General features: G+C 39.9%; 2 protein-coding genes across 6 annotated transcripts in view; one reads left to right on the top strand and one right to left on the bottom strand.

Annotated features, from left to right (window-relative positions):
- Window positions 1-20,526, top strand: part of LOC144979058 (kinesin-like protein KIF21A) — a 146,178-nt gene that overhangs the window by 98,089 nt on the left and 27,563 nt on the right. The window lies entirely within an intron of this gene.
- Window positions 580-20,381, bottom strand: LOC144978850 (uncharacterized). Of its 5 annotated transcripts, XM_078925416.1 has the most exons (4): window positions 20,077-20,377; window positions 5,193-6,900; window positions 1,015-1,320; window positions 580-884 (listed from the first exon to the last, which is right to left on the bottom strand). In XM_078925416.1, exons 2-3 carry the CDS (start codon window positions 6,855-6,857, stop codon window positions 1,063-1,065), a joined length of 1,923 nt encoding a protein of 640 aa, XP_078781542.1. In that variant the 5' UTR covers window positions 6,858-6,900; window positions 20,077-20,377; the 3' UTR covers window positions 580-884; window positions 1,015-1,062. The 5 variants fall into 5 exon arrangements, with proteins under 5 accessions (XP_078781542.1, XP_078781541.1, XP_078781544.1 ...); XM_078925415.1 differs by having other exon boundaries at window positions 580-1,320; window positions 20,077-20,381; XM_078925418.1 differs by having other exon boundaries at window positions 580-1,320; window positions 20,044-20,369.

Consider the following 20,526-nt stretch of genomic DNA (forward strand, 5'->3'; position numbering starts at 1 on the left):
GGTTTATCCTATCCATTCCTGGACACCCAAAACGGTTCATTGTGTCTGGATTGTGAGTCAGGGATCCAACATGAAATCCACCATTGATGAGTTTATCCCATCCATTCCTGGCCACCCAAAATGGTTCATTGTGTCTGGATTGTGAGTCAGGGATCCAACATGAAATCCACCATTGAGGATTGAATCCTATCTATTCCTGGACACCCAAAACGGTTCATTGTGTCTGAATTATGAGTCAGGGATCCAACATAAAATCCACCATTGATGGGTTTATCCCATCCATTCCTGGCCACCCAAAATGGTTCATTGTGCCACAGATTGCCTGGATGTGATTTGATAGAGTCCCCGATTTAACACAACAATTCAAGCGGAAACTTTTGATCGTTCCTTCTACAAGCGGATCAGTCGGTTACACACACACACACACACACACACACACACACACAAACTCTCTCTCTGTCTCTCTCTCTCTCTCTCTCTCTCTCTCTCTCTCTCTCTCACACACACACACACACATGAAGTGGGGTTTTGGAATCATAGCGATAGGGGTGGGTAGAAGAAATATTGAAACAATTCGGATGGAAATGTCTTTTGTGTATTCAAATACAATCTATTTTACATTCTTGTGAATTCATGTGTGAGGTGTATCGTTTTCATCTTCATCATTTTCATTATCATCATCATCATCATCATCATCATCATCATCATCATCATCATCATCATCATCATCATCATCATCATTAGCATCACCATCATCATCATTCATCATCATCATCATCATCACATCTAATTCATCATCATCATCATCATCATCATCATCATCATCATCATCATATCATCATCATCATCTCATATTCCACATCACATATCACACATCATCACATCTCATCATCATCATCATCATCATCATCACATCATTCATCATCATCATCATCATCATCTCATCATCATCATACATCATAATTCAACTCACATGATCAACCACTCTCATTAACATCTATCATCATATCATACAATATCTACATAATAACAATTATTAAACATAAACACCTAACACAAACATTAGGCCTCTTGTGCAATCATCCTGGGCTGTTTGTGGAATGAGATGGCCGCGGGCCGTTGGTGCCGTGGGCTGGTGTGGTACTCGTGGGCCTTGGGCCCGCGCGGGGACACGTCATAGCCAGTCTGGTGCTGGTCCACCACTCGTTTCTGGCGACACATCTTTCTGAGGTAGCCCTGCAGGTGGGCGGTACTGTCCGTACGACGGTTCGACTTCTCGGCCTTGGTGGGGGGGATGGTGGGGCGTCCTCTCTTGCTGACCTGCAATTAGAAATAATATTCATCATTGCCTTTTTCACCCTGAGTCAGGGTATAGGCCACAGACAAACAGTTTCCATCCTTCTCTATCCTGTGCTAACAAGCTAAAAAAAGGATTTGGTTTGTCCGTCTGCGTTTCTGTAACGTTTGAGTTTAACGGAAAGGGGTGTTAACCCTTTGCCAACCCCCAACCTGGAGGACCAGGTGACTCAAAGATGGGGGAATCACATACCATTAGTCGCCTTTTACGACACGCTGGCTTGGCGTTGGGCTATTCTTGACCCTCTCAGTTGAGGGACCCCGGACACCACACGGGGTAGAAATAATATTGATGCTATTTAAATTATAGATTGGGGGGGGGGGGGGGGTCCCGGTAGCTCAGTTGGTAGAGTCCTAGCTTCACACGCAAAAGGACCCGAGATCTATCCCGGGTGCAGTCGAGATTTTTTTTTCTTTCTGAACCCACCCCCCCCCCGGTTCACTTCGCAGTGATTGGGTAGCTGGGTCTATTAGATCTGCCGGAAAGTACTTTGCGATAGACTAGCTACTAGGGTAGCACGTAATTGCTATTGTCCGTTAACGCTATGGAAACCGGTGTAAACTCCGGGTCCACGGACCTATCGGCTCTGAAGGACTACTGGGCATTCCATGAAGGAATATAGATAATCCATCAAACAAGATGTCTGATGTCAACAGGAACCACCCATGTTGTCACAGTGAGATTCCGTCGCCTAGGCATTCCATGAAGGAATATAGATAATCCATCAAACAAGATGTCTGATGTCAACAGGAACCACCCATGTTGTCACAGTGAGATTCCGTCGCCTAGGCATTCCATGAAGGAATATAGATAATTCATCAAACAAGATGTCTGATGTCAACAGGAATCACCCATGTTGTCACAGTGAGATGCCGTCGCCTAGGCATTCCATGAAGGAATATAGATAATTCATCAAACAAGATGTCTGATGTCAACAGGAATCACCAATGTTGTCACAGTGAGATCCCGTCGCCTAGGCATTCCATGAAGGAATATAGATAATTCATCAAACAGGATGTCTGATGTCAACAGGAATCACCCATGTTGTCACAGTCAGATCTCATCGCCTAGGCAGTCCATGAAGGAATATAGATAATTCATCAAACAGGATGTCTGATGTCAACAGGAATCACCCATGTTGTCACAGTGAGATCTCATCGCCTAGGCAGTCCATGAAGGAATATAGATAATTCATCAAACAGGATGTCTGATGTCAACAGGAATCACCCATGTTGTCACAGTGAGCGAATTTGGAGTTAATAATCTTGTACAAGGAAATAAAAACTAAAATGCCTGAAGCGGGGATCGAACCCGTAACCTTCCGGATCACAATGCAAATGCCTTAACCACTCAGCCACTTCGCTCCCTCGTGATCCTACCGATGCTATGCGTTTAGTTAAAATTTTCAGAACATCCGGCAGCCGGATATAACGAATCACACACAAAACGTTTAACCTTCTACGTTTATAGAAAATTTAGTGAGAACTACTCATAAAAACGACTGGCTTAAAACAATAACAAAGAGCTGAGTGACGTCAAATTCGTTCTGTCTACAGGATTATTGCAGGTTTATAGAGGGAGGTTTTGAATTGGAAAGTGTCAACAAACAACCGTCTGTATCTATTTCTACTTGACCTCATGTGCCTGGGTCACTCGGCGGTGTTTTACTTACCACCCCTCTCTTTCTCTCTCTCTCTCTCTCTCTCTCTCTCTCTCTCTCTCTCTCTCTCTCTCTCTCTCTCTCTCTCTTTCTTTCTCTTTCTCTCTCTCTCTTTCTCTTTCTCTCTCTCTCTCTATCTCTCTCTATCTTCTATCTATCATCTATCTATCTATCTATCTATCTATCTTATTATATATATTATATATATATATATATATATATATATTATATATTATATATTATATATTATATATATATTATTATATATTATCTACTTCTCCTCTCTATCTGTCTATCTATCTATATATATATATATATATATATATATCTCTTCTCTCTCTCTATCTGTCTATCTATCTATATATATTATATATATATATATATATTTATCTCTTCTCTCTCTCTTTTCTTCTATCTATCTATATATATATTATATATATCTCTTTCATTTTCTTCTCTCTCTCTCTTCTCTCTTTCTCTTTCTCTCTCTCTCTTTCTCTCTCTCTCTTTCTCTCTCTATCTCTCTCTCTCTTCTTATTTATACTCTCTCTCTATATATATATATATATATATATCTATTCTCTATATCTTTCTTTCTTTCTTTCGTACTCTCTTTCTCTCTCTCTCTCTCTTTTCTCTCTCTCTCTCTCTCTCTCTCGTTGTATAATTACGTCATCACTTTTAGTGTTGATCATAAACCACGACTGATGACTCATCATCGTACATTTATGGATTTTTAATGCCTGCTTATCTCATACAAGGAATGATAAACAAAAAAGGTAGAGCCGTAATGATAATGAACACATTGACGCTATGCGTTTAATTAAAATATTCACAACTTCCGCCCACGGGATATAACGTGGTAACACACAAAACGGTGTGTAACCCTGAGCGTTTATAGTCTGATTGATATAATTTAATGAGAGAACTAATCACCAATATGGCTGTCTAAAAACAATAACAAAGAGCTTAGTGACGTCAATTGACGCCTTCTGTAAGTTAACGAAGGCCGCGGTTAGATTGACCAATCACTGAACTCTGGAAAAACACGTATTCAAAATTTAAAGCATAAATTTAATGTTTTTAAAAAACAAATTGGTCATTTTAAGGGTAGTGATCATGCCTACCGTGGTGTTACTACCCCCTGAAAACTACCATTTTTTCCAATTCCAAATAGACAGCTCTTCCTAAGGTTTCCAACTATTTCACACTTTCCAAAAAAAAAAAATGAAAAGAGAAAAGAATTCAAATAGAGAGAAAGATAAAGGGAGTAAATGTGACTCATATATAAGGGAACAACACAAAACAAACGACGTTTCGGCCTTTGACCTTTTTCGTGTAATCACGAATAATTATTTTAAAATTATTTATTCATTCATTTATCTATCAATCTCTTTATCCATTCCTGTTTACTTGAAACAGGCCAAAGGCCGAAACGTCGTTTGTTTTGTGTTGTTCCCTTACTTATGAGTCACATTTACTCCCTTTATCTTTCTCTCCCTTTTATCGACTCATTTAGGGGCCTCTAGGTTTTGGTTTTACTAAAGAATTCCAAGTGCCGATTGGCCGAGAATTCCATGTGTTATAAACCAACTGCCATATTTAACATGTTACAGGATTGTGGCTAATATGTGTGAAATGATCCCTGTGTATGTGTGATTTAGGGGCGTTCATGCTTGATCGGTTGCCAACGTTTGCAGGGACCGGGTTTTCGTAAGGGAACTCACTGATAGATACTGTTCCAACACACAGATTTTTTATGAGGACAGGTCACTCACATGTCACATGTTATTATTTATTTATTTCGAGCGCTGTATTTATTTATTTATTTATTTATTTATTTATTTATTTATTTATTTATTTATTTATTTATTCGTCGTTATACGTTATATTTATTTACATAATATGTAATTCATTTTGGGTTTTTTTTTTGTAGTTGTTATTTTAAAATTATTTATTCATAAATTTATCTACCCATCTCTTTATTCATTCATTTGTTTATTTATTCATTCATTATTTGTTCTTTAAGTGTTCATTTAATAATTCATTTTAAAAATGTATTCATTTATCCATTTATTTATTAATTACATATCTATTTATTTATATATCAATTTATTTTATTTACTTATCTATTTATCTATTTATTGATGTATTGACCAATGTCCAAATCCGTACCTTTCCTTTCCGAGGACTCTGTGTGGTGTCACTCCATTTAGGCGTGGTGATAGTCCTGGTGTTGCCCAGGAACAAGTCGCTCAACGTCTTGTCCTTCCGTCTGGGAGTCTCCCCGAATCGAAGCGTCTCTTCGTTGTCCCTCATCCTGGACCTCACGGCAAACATGATCTCCGTCAGCGTCTTGTTCCGTTTTTCTGGGTCCGTGAACTGCTGGTAAGTGCTCTTCCAGCTCTCTGTCTCCTGGGACATTCGGGAGAGTTTGGTGCCCACGGATCGGTCGCTGTCCTTGACGCTCCTGTTCTCCGGGCTGAGCGTCAGTTTTGGAAATGTCGTCTGAGACGTTCTCAGGTTGTTCATGTCGTGGAGGATGAGGTTCTTCTTGGCAAGGGTCTTGATTTTGATGGGCGGAAGAAGGGTTAGCTGTTCGTCGTTTGGAGTTTTTGCTTTGTTGTTGTTTGTATTGTTTATGTCTTTGTTGTTGTTGTTGTTGTTGTTCGGGCAAGACTTGGTGGCATTTTGAGTTGAAGAAGATGTTGCATCCAAATTGCTTTCGTCGATGGTTTGAAGGAGGGAAGCTGTGGACTGGTTGTGTCGTTTACTGTTGTTGTTGTTGTTGTTGTTGTTGTTGTTGTTGTTGTTGTTGTTGTTGTTGTAAGATTTAATGGAAGAGGAGGATTGGTTGTGTTTAGACGACAGGTGCTTGTTAAAAGCTTCCTCGTCGAATGTGATATTTCCGAGTGTGTTGTCTTCAAGGCTGATGTCCGCCATGGTTGTGTTGAGACTACTGACTTCAGTCGTGGAAACATCCAAGGGATTTGTGGGGAAATCTTTCTCTCTCGGCGTTTCGTCGTCTGGTCTTGGCCGTGTGAATTGAACCTTTCGTTTCCCGTAAGCCGGCCTCCTGCCCCGCCCAGAGAGTTGTACCTCGCTACGCTGGCTGTCCTTGATGCTGGGTATTTTGTACGCCCGTTTGCTCAAGATCATGGAATCCTCCACGTAGAGGTTCAGGTTTTGTTCGAAAGACGTGCTCTGGCCTTTCGGGCGACTCACGTTGTTTCCGGAGTCCCACAGGGAATTTCGTTTCTTCGCCGAGCTGATGGTCGGTAGGCGAATCAGGCTTTGCCGCTTTTCTTTTAAATTGGCGCGTCCGATATTTCTGAGAAATTCTTGGTTTTTCTGTAGTTCTAGAAATTTCTGACTCTCCTGTTTGTCCGTGTTTTTGTTGTTGTTATACTCGCAATCAAACGTCTTCATAGACTGACTGGCGTTGTCCTGATCGCCTCCATCAAACCTCAACGTTTTGTTACTCCTGGCCGTTTCCGGCTGATTTCTCCTGTCTTTCTTGTGATGGCTGTAGATGTCCTTCTTGGTCGGGGACATGTTCAGGTTTTTGATCGCCGGAAGTTGGAGCGAACGTCCGCTATCGCAGTCGAATTCGGCCAGACGCTTCAGTTCGTGTTCCGGACTGGCCGAGGGGTCCATCCTTGAGGTGCTGTCATCGGTGGTGATTGTCCGGTTGTCGTGGTGAAGCTCGGACAGGTCGAGCCTCAAGCCGGACAGCTGGGACCGCAGGACGGCCTTCTCCTCGCTGTACGAATTGTTGGCTTTCCGCAGCTCTTCCTGTAGCGTGACATTGGCCTGGCGTAGAAGGAGATGAGCAGCCATCTTGGATTTGAATCAAGACGAGGGTCGCCTCGTTGTGATATGTCTGAGAAGAACAAAGAAACAAATGAATAAATGAAATGAATAAAATAAATTCCCTTTATTCATCCCTAAGGGGACCTTTTTTTTAGGATCTATTCCAAGGGAAGACTGGAATAACCCAGGCGTCAGCCGCAGCGCAGCGCCGCAAAGTGAGCTAAGGCTAGGTAACTTGCTCAAAACCACAAATCACGATGGGTAGTCGAACCCGGGACCTTTCGGGTACGAAGCAAAGGCCGTACCGCTGAGCCATGCCGTCCCGTGAATGGATGGAGTTGAAACATGTGATAGCTTGGTGGAGATTTCAGGGAATCTTAAAATTTAACACACGTGACCTCTCCCCTCAAAACGGTATTATGTCGGGAGGATTAAGATGCTGAAAATGGAGTTTATAGCCAGAAATATCAGACTTGGGTTGAGTTTGTATGGTTTATGGAGGAGAATGAATAGGATATTCTAAAGTGCTAAATAGACAATAATATTATATAGATAGTAGTATGAAGTTGACGTCACTCAGGTCTTTGTTATTAGTTTTTGCCATCCGCGTTTATAATTCTCACTAAACTGTATTTACCAGACTATAAACGTTCAAGGTTACACAGAGTTTTGTGTGTTGGTCCGTTATACTTCCGGATGGCAATGTTGTGAACTTCTTCGCCAAGCGAGGACGAGAGACGCATGCGCACAACCAACATGACGTTCTCTCTCTAATAACTTTTCCGCCGGTGACGTCACAGACTATGAGTGACGTCCAATCAAGGGACGCTACTCTTCCGCTAATCTCATTCCCTATGGTATGGTTGGTGTGAAAACCACGGGAATTGGGGAGGGGGGGGGGGGTGATAGGGAAGGAGCAGAGCCTTCGTAAGCTCGTAAAATAAATGATGCAGTTGACGTCACTCGGCTCTTTGTAATTGGTTTTTAGACCGCCAGTCGAGTGATAAGTGATTGCTTCAGCCCCTCTTACCGTAGCCTTCGTTAACTTACAGCCTGACACTGACCAACACGTGACGTCAAAAGACACGTCTTTGGCCACTAAAGAAAACAAATCGTGAGTTGTATTCAATAGTTCAACCAATGGAATCACTCGTTTCCTTGAGCTCTACTAACGACAACTCACTAAACGGTGCAAAAACCTAGAAAATGACGTCAAACTATAAGTCGGAGCGAATTCTAGTGTCAGGCTAAGTTAACGATGACTTCGATCTATCTCCCCAATAACTTCAAAGGTTACACATCGATTTTTGTGTTGTTACCATTCATCTGGCGGGCAGAAAAAAAAAACCTGGAGCATTTATGTAGCGCAATATCTACTAAACGAGCCCAAAGCGGTTTACAAGGGATCCCTAGCCAACAACAACACTTATATTATATATGGCACTATTTAAACACGGGTGAAAACTAGAATGTGTACACTTCAATAGAAGGAACGAAATTGACGTCACTCAGCTCTTTGTTATTGTTTTTTTTTTTTAGACAGCCATTTTGGGATTAGTTCTCACTGACCCATATCATCAGAATATAAACGTTCAAGGTTACACATAGTTTTGTGTGTTGGTACATTATATCCGACTGGTGGATGCTGTGAGTATTTGAAATAAACGCACAGCATCAAAACTGAATTCCCGTGTAAAGTTAAATTCTGTAATGTTAACTTCACGTACGTACCTCTCTTATTTGGCGTTAAAATCTGATCACAACATGACAAAATCACAGTGCATGGTTGCCCGAATTAACGAGTATGTGTGTGTGTAGATGTTATTTGTTATTGGGTCGTTCCACCCAGCACGCTCCCCTCCCCCCTCACACCACAAAGCACCAACAACCAACCACAGCCAACTATTACTGCACAGACAAACACAAGCAGACGAGAATACGACTATATTATTAATAATGATTACGATTACGATACTGCCAGTTAATATTGTTATCATTTCTCCAATCAGTTATCGTCCTTGGGCTTGTTCTCGCTCTCTGTACAATAAGTATATTTTTAAAAAATACCCAAAAAACAAAACAAACCCGAGCTCTATATAGCGCAATATCCACTAAATATGCTCAACGCGCTTTACAAGGGGTCCCTGGTCAACAGCAACATATAACATGTAGGACGAGACATGACGCCTGTTAGGCGATATTACAATTTTTCGAACAAAGACAACGCTGTTAACGGCCAGGTACTCATTTTACACCTGAGTACGGTGAGAGAATGTGAGTAAAGAGCCTTTTCCAAGGACTCAACTATGCGCCGAGCGCGAGGCTCGAACCCAGGACCTTCCGATCCAAAAGCGAGTGTCATACCACTAGACCACATAGCCGCACTATTATATTATATAAAGGCTGCTTTTCCTAAACTCGTCAAGTCGATTTTTATATTTTTTGAGATTTTTCCTCCATGAGATGAATTGAAACGTAAATGTTATTTTAAGCATCATTTGGCACCAACATTTCCGATGACTTGTGTGAATTTGAGGTATAAATATGATAAAATAATAGACGGAATGAGACGTTTTAGGGGGAAATTGTGAATTTGAGGTATAAATATGATAAAATAACAGACGGAATGAGACGTTTTAGGGGGAAATTATCTTCAATATCTCACAATGGGACAAAACGGAGATAGGGAGTTTTGGAAAACCACTCTTCATGTGTGTATGTGTGTGTGTGTATGTGTGTGTATGTGTGTGTGTATACATACCGTATATAATATATATATATATATATATATATGTATGTTTATGTGTGTGTGTATGTGTGTGTATACATACCGTATATAATATATATATATATATGTATGTGTATGTGTGTGTATGTGTGTGTATGTGTTTGTGTGTGTATGTGTGTGTATGTGTGTATACATACCGTATAATATATATATATATATATATATATATATATATATATATATATATATATATATATATTATATATATGGAATTGAATCGTGTTTGATACAAATATGGTACGAAAAGTGCTCGACATGTAGTAATGGAGCGAATTATTATTTAAAATATTTACCACAATGTTTGGGGCAGTCTACATCGATGTTTCAGGCTTAATTTGCCATCTTCAGGACTGAGTTGTTTTGTTGACTGTTGTTGTTTCTTGAAGTGGTTCCGGTTTGAAGTTCATCATCATCATCATTGCCTTTTTCACCCTGGGTCAGGGTATAGGCCACAGACAAACAGTTTCCATCCTTCTCTATCCTGAGCCAACTTTTTTATCTCATTCCAGGTCTTACCACTTCTCTGTATATCAGCTTCTTTAATTCTTCTCCATGTTCCTCGTGGCCTTCCCCTTGATCTTCTACCCTGAGGGTTCCAGTCCAATACTTTCTTTGTTATAGTTGAGTCATTCTTTCTAAGCGTGTGTCCAATCCACCTCCATCGTCTTCTTCCTATTTCCTCTCCCACTGGTTTCTGCTGTGTTCTTTTCCATACTTCTTCATTTTTTATTCTATCCATCCATTTTATTCTGAGTAGCTTACGCATGCACCTGTTTACGAAAATCTGTACCCTCCTTATACATGCCTGTGATGCGTTCCAAGTTTCACATCCATACAGTAGGACAGACTTCACGTTTGAGTTGAAAAGTCTTAGCTTTAGTCGAAGGGAAATATCTTTAGTTCTCCAAACTCTGTTCAAAGATGTGAATGCAGCCTGTGCCTTTCCTATTCGTGCTTTCACCTCTGCTTCCGTGCCTCCATCCTTGTCAATTATACTTCCGAGATAGCAGAAAGTGTCTATATCTTCGAGTTCCTGATCTTTTACTTTGATCTGCTCCCTTTGACGCGTACCTATCCTCAAGACCTTTGACTTTGCAGGGTGAATTCTTAGACCAATTGATTCCGAGAGGCTGTTTATAATTGTGGTTTTTGCTTGCATCTGGTCCTGGGTGTGGGACAAAAGAGCCAGATCATCTGCAAAATCCAGATCATCCAACTGTGTCCAGGGGGTCCACTGTATCCCATTTCTTCTCCCTTTGGAGGTTTCCTTCATTAGCCAATCAATGGCAAGAATGAACAGGAATGGAGAGAGCAAGCATCCCTGCTTGACACCAGTCTTAATTTCAAAGCTGTCAGTAAGCTGATCTTCATGTACAACCCTGCAACTTGATCCTTCATACATTTCCTTAATGAGGTTTACTATCTTTTCAGGGAGTCCATAATGTGCCAGAATTTTCCACAATGTTTCTCTGTCAATACTGTCGAAAGCCTTCTCGTAATCCAGGAAGTTGACAATAAGAGGAGAGTTCCATTCTATAGACTGTTCCACTATGACTCGCAGAGAGGCAATCTGGTCGGTGGTTGAACGGTTTTTCCGAAAACCTGCCTGTTCGTCCCGCAGTTTAGCATCTGTTGCATTCTTAATTCTCTCTAAAATAATTCGGTTGAAAACCTTTCCTGGGATAGAAAGAAGAGTGATGCCTCGATAATTATTACAATTACTGAGGTCCCCTTTCTTTGGAAGCTTGATAAGATGTCCTTCCTTCCAATCCTTTGGGAATATCCCGTCATTCCAGATTCTCTCAAATAGTGGGTGCAGGGCCTCAGCATTTCTTTCCGCATCAACTTTTAGAGCCTCCGGTGGAATCTGGTCTGGTCCAGCAGCTTTCCCCCTTTTCATCTTATTAATGGCACCCACAATCTCTGCTAGCGATGGTGGATCACAGCTAATTGGTAGCTCAATCCTTGCAGGCAAAATTTCTGGCTGGTTGTCTGGTGGTGGTCTGTTCAGAAGGCAGTTGAAATGTTCCCTCCATCGTTCAGATTGAGCCTCTTTTCCAAAAATAGTTTTCCCATCTTTGTCTTTGACTGGTATCTCTGGTTTCCCATATTTTCCAGCAAGTGTCTTGGTAGTTTGATAAAGGATCCTCATGTGTCCTCCAGTCGCTGCTGCTTCTGCTTTCTCTGCAAGTCTGTTCATGAATGCTTCCTTGTCTTTCTTCACAGATCTTTTGACTTCCTTAGCTATGGCTCGATACTGCTCTTGTGCATCCAGTCTTGAAGCCCTTGTTCGGCTTACATTCACTTGTTCCTTCCTTGTTCTCCTCTTTTCAATAAGGTCCAAGGTGGTTGGACTTATCCATTCTTTATGTTCCGATTTCTTTACCCCCAATACCTCGTGGCAAGTTGTTATGTAGACTTCCTTGATCTTTGCCCAATGTGACTCTACATCTATGTCCTCCTCGAGCTCAGTAAGAGGTTGGAATCTATTACTCAATTGTAGTTTGAATTCCTCATTCTTTTCCCCATCAAGTCCATTCACCTCGAATTTTTTTCTTGTATGTGATCTGGCCCCGTGTTTTCTGAGTCGGAGCTTAAGCTTTGCCAATAGCAGGTGGTGGTCTGATCCAACATCTGCCCCTCTCCGTACCGTCACATCTTCCAATGAACATCTGAATCTACGAGAGATACAAAAATGATCAATCTGGTTCTCTGTCACACCATCTGGTGAGACCCAAGTTGCTTTTTGGATCCTCTTATGGGGGAACACTGATCCTCCAATCACCAAACTGTTGAATGCACAGAAATTTGCAAATCTCTCACCATTATCGTTCATTTCTCCCATGCCATGACGTCCCATGATACCTTCATAACCTACGTTATCCTGTCCCACTTTTGCATTAGCATCTCCCATCAATATGTTGACGTCTTTCCTTGGCAACTTGTCAATGACTTGTTGTAGCAGACTATAAAATGTATCTTTGTCCTCATCTGTTGCATCGTTTGTTGGGGCATAGATCTGTACAATGTTCATGCTGATCTTCTTACTCCGTGTTGTAAAGGACGCCATGATGATCCTTTCTCCGTGTTGTTCCCATCCTCTCAGTGACTTCTGGGCAAACTTGCTTAGAATTATTCCTACTCCCTGTGTATGAATCCTGTCCCCTCTCCCTGAATATAAAATCTTCTCCCCAGACTTGAGGTGTTTCTGTCCGGATTGTATCCAGTGGGTTTCGCTTACTCCAAGTATATGCAGCCTGTATCTTCTCATCTCAGTCACAACTTGAGAGCTTTTTCCTGCTTCATACATGGTGCGAACGTTCCACGACGCAATTCGAAGCTGCTTGTTTGGCGAAGACGTCATCGGGTCAGCAGAGTCCTTTCGGCTTTGTCTGTTGTCCTTCATAAATTCTGTAATTCCAGAAACTCTTCGGTCGCCCAAGCTTAAAAAAGGATTTGGTTTGTCTGTCTGCGTTTCTGTAACGATTTGAGTTTAACGGAAAGGGGTGTTAACCCTTTGCCAACCCCAACCTGGAGGACCAGGTGACTCGAAGATGGGAGAATCACACACCATTAGTCGCCTTTTACGACACGCAGGCTTGGCGTTGGGCTATTCTTGACCCTCTCAGTTGAGGGACCCCGGACACCACACGGGGCGGTTTTGAAGTTAATTAAGAGGAATTTGCGCCGATGGGGACACTTTCCGTAGATCTCATTTTTCATGTTGAGTGTGGCTTCATGAGGTTGTTTGATTATGGTATATTTTTCTTCCAGGCATAAGCTACATTGTTTTGATGTTGGTGTGTATCCTGTTGCTTTAGATAAAATTTTCCATGAAATGTTGTGGTCTATTTTGTTGTCTTTTAATTTCCAAATATGTTCGCTGAGTTTTGTGGATGTTTTTTTGTTAGTGTTTCTAAATGTTGAGGTGTGGAGGTTGTATCTTGTTTTGAAATTATTTTCTGTTAGTCCTACATATTTTTCTTGCTTGTTTGTTTTAGTTTCTGTGACTGTGGCTTGGTAAATTAAACTTGATTCTAAGCATTGTTTGTTTAGCGGGCAATGTTCTTTATTTCTGCAGTTGCATTTTCTAGTGGGTGGGTTTTGCTCTTGTCGGTGGTTTATTAATATTTTTTTGTTGTGGCTTGAAATTATTTGTTCTATGTTGCGCATACACGAGTAACTTATTTTTATGGTATTCCTGTTGATAATTTTATGTAGCTTGTGGTTTTTTGGAAAGTGTGTATCAATTAGTTTCAGGAACTGCTGTCCTATGTTTGTGCTGACGTTTATGTCGAAAGGTGGGTTGAACCAAGTTATGTGTCGTTTTCTTGTTTTATGTTCTTCACTTGTGTGTTGGGGTTTACATGAGAGGGAGGCGTCTGTGTATACAAATGGTGTGTTGTATCCACTTTTTGTGAGTGCTTCTTTGTAGGGGGTGGCTGCGACGTTGAATATCTCTCTGTTTTCCGAAAGTTTGCTCACCCTCAGTGCAATGTTTTTTGGTATGTTTTCAATGACGGGACGGGGGTGGTTGCTGTTTTTATTAATGTAGCTAATGGTGTTGTTTGGTTTTCTGAACGGTTGGAATGAATTGGATTTTATGTCGAATGTGATGTCGAGGAAGTCAACTGTTTTTTTTTTGTTTGCTTCTATCGTGATTTTTAAATTGTTGTTTTGGAATATTTTACAGATTTGTTTTTTGATGTTTTCGTTCGCTCTTGGTCGTATGTTGGTTATAGCGAGTCCGTCATCTCTATAGAGGCCGATGTATGTGTGTGTATGTTGTAGTTGTGACAGGATGTAGAGTCCGACCAGTTCGCATGTTTCAGCACCGTCGAACGAACCCATTGTTACGTCGAAATCATTGTGTCGCTTTGTCCACGGTGTGTTGTCGTAGTATAGTGTGCTGTGCTTGGTGTGTTTGATGATGTGTTTTTCCTCTTCTGTGATGTTGGTGTATTTTGCTGCGAATTCCAATGCTTTGTTTAGACAGAAAATCTTACATTAAATCACTAATAGCAAGAACAGAAACATTTGTCAAGAATCTACGATGGAGAACATTCTTTTTTCTGAACCCACATTTAGAAACCACCCACAAAAAAACGTACGGCTTCAACTCTACAAATTCACCCCCCCCCCCCCAATACCTGAATTAAAAAAATTAGAAGACGGACTTTTAGATCTCATTCAAAGTGTGCAGTTCAAAAACAAAAATAACAACTTCCAAAACCAACTGACTAACGATGTGAAGAAAATAAACAAAGAAAAACAACTTCTGATACCAGCCGACAAATCCAACAACTATTATAAAATGACACCTGAGGAATATGATAAAATGACACACAAACAAATCAACAAAGACTATAAGAAAGACAGAACACATAGAACCGAAGAGATCACAAAAGAAGATAAGAATATAGCGAACAGACTTGACCTTAGCGATCGAATCGATATAGCACCAAGAAGAGAAGCGTTCATCACATTAAAAGATCACAAGCCTGACTTCAAAAATAATCCTAAATGTAGACTAATAAATCCATACAAATCTGAAATTGGAAAAATCAGCAAAAAGATATTAGAAAAAATAAATAAAAACGTCAAAGAAGCAACTAAATTCAACCAGTGGAAAAACACCGATGAAGTCATTGAATGGTTCAAAAATATCCAAAACAAAGAAAACTGCACCTTCATCTCTTTCGACATTTGCGATTTTTACCCCTCCATCACTCCAGACTTACTAAACAAAGCATTGGAATTCGCAGCAAAATACACCAACATCACAGAAGAGGAAAAACACATCATCAAACACACCAAGCACAGCACACTATACTACGACAACACACCGTGGACAAAGCGACACAATGATTTCGACGTAACAATGGGTTCGTTCGACGGTGCTGAAACATGCGAACTGGTCGGACTCTACATCCTGTCACAACTACAACATACACACACATACATCGGCCTCTATAGAGATGACGGACTCGCTATAACCAACAGACGACCAAGAGCGAACGAAAACATCAAAAAACAAATCTGTAAAATATTCCAAAACAACAATTTAAAAATCACGATAGAAGCAAACAAAAAAACAGTTGACTTCCTCGACATCACATTCGACATAAAATCCAATTCATTCCAACCGTTCAGAAAACCAAACAACACCATTAGCTACATTAATAAAAACAGCAACCACCCCCGTCCCGTCATTGAAAACATACCAAAAAACATTGCACTGAGGGTGAGCAAACTTTCGGAAAACAGAGAGATATTCAACGTCGCAGCCACCCCCTACAAAGAAGCACTCACAAAAAGTGGATACAACACACCATTTGTATACACAGACGCCTCCCTCTCATGTAAACCCCAACACACAAGTGAAGAACATAAAACAAGAAAACGACACATAACTTGGTTCAACCCACCTTTCGACATAAACGTCAGCACAAACATAGGACAGCAGTTCCTGAAACTAATTGATACACACTTTCCAAAAAACCACAAGCTACATAAAATTATCAACAGGAATACCATAAAAATAAGTTACTCGTGTATGCGCAACATAGAACAAATAATTTCAAGCCACAACAAAAAAATATTAATAAACCACCGACAAGAGCAAAACCCACCCACTAGAAAATGCAACTGCAGAAATAAAGAACATTGCCCGCTAAACAAACAATGCTTAGAATCAAGTTTAATTTACCAAGCCACAGTCACAGAAACTAAAACAAACAAGCAAGAAAAATATGTAGGACTAACAGAAAATAATTTCAAAACAAGATACAACCTCCACACCTCAACATTTAGAAACACTAACAAAAAAACATCCACAAAACTCAGCGAACATATTTGGAAATTAAAAGACAACAAAATAGACCACAACATTTCATGGAAAATTTTATCTAAAGCAACAGGATACACACCAACATCAAAACAATGTAGCTTATGCCTGGAAGAAAAATATACCATAATCAAACAACCTCATGAAGCCACACTCAACATGAAAAATGAGATCTACGGAAAGTGTCCCCATCGGCGCAAATTCCTCTTAATTAACTTCAAACCGGAACCACTTCAAGAAACAACAACAGTCAACAAAACAACTCAGTCCTGAAGATGGCAAATTAAGCCTGAAACATCGATGTAGACTGCCCCAAACATTGTGGTAAATATTTTAAATAATATATATATATATATGTGTGTGTGTGTGTGTGTGTGTGTGTATGTATGTATGTATGTATATCTAAATTGGGCATTAAGACAAAGAACAATAGAATAAAACCAGGACCACTTTGGATCAGAGAGACTTAATCTCGCTCCATTTGATCGGTTTCAGGTTTAATCCCCTCGATTCCCACCCAAGCTGAAACCGTCCGGCGTGTCGATCCGGTCACTCCCTGACCAGTGATTTGACCAATCAGTTATTGCCGTACTCTAGAAGAACAACAAACCAACTCATAGTTTAAAATTTAGGCCAGAAAACTCGTCCTTCAAATATCAAAAGTGGTACGAAGCTTTTAGAAGCTGTGGATGGACCGTAACCAAGTAATGAATAAAAATGAATATAAGAACGACATACCAAACACGGAACACTTGGGGTTCAAAACCCTTCAAGATTCCAAGATTTTTCTTCTACAGAGAAGACTCGCCCCTTCGTCAATCTGTTTTTGTTTTGTTTTGTTTTGCTTGTTTTTTTGTTTGTTTTTTTTTTTTTTGTAATGTATTTATGTTTTTATTGTTTTTGTTGTTGGCTGAAGAAGGGCTTTGAACCCGAAACTCTCCGTGTTTTGTTATTTGTTCTGTTATATATTCAAGTTTGTTATTTACCTTCAAATATCGATCGATTTAAATGAGACTCATAACAAACAACTCTCAAACCTGGGACTGTAATGAAGGCTTCGACGAAGTCCCAGGATTGAGAGGTTTTTGCCAAGATGAGAGTCATTTTAATCGATCGATATTTGAAGGACGAGTTTTCTGGCCAAATTTTTAAATATGAGTTTTCCCAGAGTACGACAAGAACGATTAAACTATATTCGGCTATGTGGCCTAGTTGTGTGACACTCACCTTCGGATCGGAAAGTCCTGGGTTCGAGTCCCGTACGCTAATCTATTGCAAAATACTTTCCGCCAGATCTGTCAGACACCCAGCTACCCAATCACTGCTGGGTGGACAGGGGGTCAGGAAAAAAAATCACGACTGCGCCCCGGGATCGATCTCCGTCCCTTTGCGTGTGAAACGGGTGCTCTACCAACTGAGCTATCGGGCCCCCCCCCCCCCTTAGTGGATATTGCTCTTCATAAAGGCTCAAGTTTAAAAGGTCAAAAATTAGATTTGACCATAAGATGCCATTGTTATGTTTTGGGGGAAAACCAATGATCAGAGGTGCCTAGGTGAGTCAATACAATGGAGATTTACTCCCTTTATCTTTATCTCCGTTATGGGAGAAAACCCGATGGATGTTTAGGTGAACCGACGTATACATATATGCAGGTCTGACATCCGAACCCACTTATGGGCCTAATTTAACATTGTTGTAATGGACAATATTTTTGCGTCATTTTTTTAAGATTTCCATAACAACAATGGGCCCATAAGGAATTGGGTTATCAGACCTGCAAATAAGTGCACGTCGGGATGTCCGTTTTCTAGCAAAAATGCCAAAATGTTGAAATAGAGTTTTGTCGGTTGTGTTTGTGTTTAGATGAATTTCCTGTCCTCGCTGAATGGGAAGGGGCGTAGGTGGTGTGGTCTAGCAGATGGCTGAGATAACGGTGGGGTACAGTGTTCGATTCCATCATGGTTTGTGGTGGAAGAAGAAGAAGAAGAAGAAGAAGAAGAAGAAGAAGAAGAAGAAGAAGAAGAAGAAGAAGAAGAAGAAGAAGAAGAAGGAGGAGGAGGAGGAGGAGGAGGAGGAGGAAGAGAAGAAGACGAAGAGATAAGAGGAATAAAAAAATAGACGAGGATGTGATGATGGTGTAATAATTGTTGACAGTAGTCTGATTATCATTATAACATAAACACAACACGATTAGATGTAGGCTAGATACTATCATTTCATGCATGATAAAGAACGATACAACTCCATATTCTTCTCTATTTTTAATGTCATTTGGTGAGCATGACTTTTATCTATTTATTATTTTATTATTTTATTTAATTGATTATTTATTTATCATTTTATTTATTTGTTTATTTATTTATCTTTTTTAAAAATCTGTTTATTTATTCATTCATTTATTTATTTATTTGTGTATGTACGTATTTATAAGTTTATTTATTTATTATATCCCATTTTCCTTCCCATTTATTCCTCTCAGTTTGACTTTTTGACAAAGGAACCTTTCTTTAAAATGATCTAAAATATCGCGAAATAAGCGGTTAACTACAATATCTAGTAGCCAACCCTACGTGTACATATTTACAGGTCTCATAGCGGAACGCTATTATGGGCCACATTTGACACTGTTGTAATGGACAATATTTAATTTTGCCTTGGTTTGAGAGTATTTCCGTCACAACAATTATGAGCCCTCAACAATTTGGGTTATTGGACCTGTAAATAAGTACACGTTGATTAAAACGAATAACTATCAGTTACAATTTTTAAAAAATTACAATTGATGCTATGTAATTAGTTAAAATACTCATGCCATCCGCCGGTATGATATAACGTACCAACACAAAACTATGTGTAACCTTAAACGTTTATAGTCTGATTACTAACACGAAAAATGAAGTGAGTAGGAAAGAGCCAGGAGACAACAGAGAGTAAAAACTTCGCGGCGGCGATGGGGGCTCGAACCCGAACATGGATAGCTCATACGCTAGAGTCACGATCTCCCCGGCCAGGCGGAGTTGTCGTACCAGTAAGGTCGCGGGTTCGTGTCCCCATCCCCGCCGCAAAGTTTTTATTCTGTTATCTTCTGGCACTTTCCAACTTATTTCATTTCTTGGTATTATCAACACAAGTGCCTGCTCCACTCACTTTTCTGAATTAGTCTGATTAATTAATACAATATAGTGAGAACTACTCATTAAAATGGCTGGCTAAAAACAATAACAAAGAGCTGAATGACGTCAATTTCATTATATATCTATAAGGAGCCTCCTCCGCCTGTTTATAAATAGCTCCTTTTATCCTAAAGTTGAGCACTATTATTTCATGGTTTTTGTTTTTATAATTTATATAATAATATATATATATATATATATATATATATATATATATATATATATATATATATATATATATATATAATGAAATTGACGTATTCAGCGCTTTGTTATTATTTTTAGCCAGCCATTTTAAGGAGTAGTTCTCACTATATTGTATTAATCAGACTATATATATATATATATATATATATATATAATATATATATATATTATATATATATATATATATATATATATACCAGCCAGTAGTTGACACAGAATAATGAACACACATGGACATCACGGCGATCCGTGAAATGAAGGAAAGATGAAATGATCCGTTAACAACAATCCAATCGGCCAATCGGCCAAACGATTTGCTAATCCAATCCAATCCAATCCACTGATCCACTCGTTAGGTCCAAAGTGGCTAGTAATGATAATGATGATGATGATGGTGTTGTTGTAATACCGGAAGACTGGCAGTCAGGACTGAATGGCCACTGAATAGAAGCAGACTTGAATTAGATCTGGGCCACCACCACAGTCACAGTCACAGTCGCTGTTTACTGCCGCTTGCTCTCCCTCCACCCCAAATGGGGGGGGGGGGGGGGGGTTCAGGTCTATTATGTGTGCCAGATAAATCCTGCTACTAATTCATATTCTGCCGTACTCTGGAAAAACACATATTTAAAAATTTGGCCAGAAAACTCGTCCTTCAAATATCAATCGATTTAAATGAC

This window comes from Berghia stephanieae, chromosome 8 (assembly GCF_034508935.2).
Source record: "Berghia stephanieae isolate SIO BIC M18660-M18661 chromosome 8, UCSD_Bste_1.3, whole genome shotgun sequence".
NCBI lineage: Eukaryota > Metazoa > Mollusca > Gastropoda > Nudibranchia > Aeolidiidae > Berghia > Berghia stephanieae.

Excerpts from the sequence above, each read along its gene's own strand:
- LOC144978850 (XM_078925415.1), bottom strand. The coding sequence starts at position 6,857 with ATGGCTGCTCATCTCCTTCTACGCCAGGCCAATGTCACGCTACAGGAA. Across the intron at positions 1,321-5,192 it reads AGAGTCCTCGGAAAGGAAAG|GTCAGCAAGAGAGGACGCCC; the intron begins GTACGGATTTGG and ends TTCTAATTGCAG.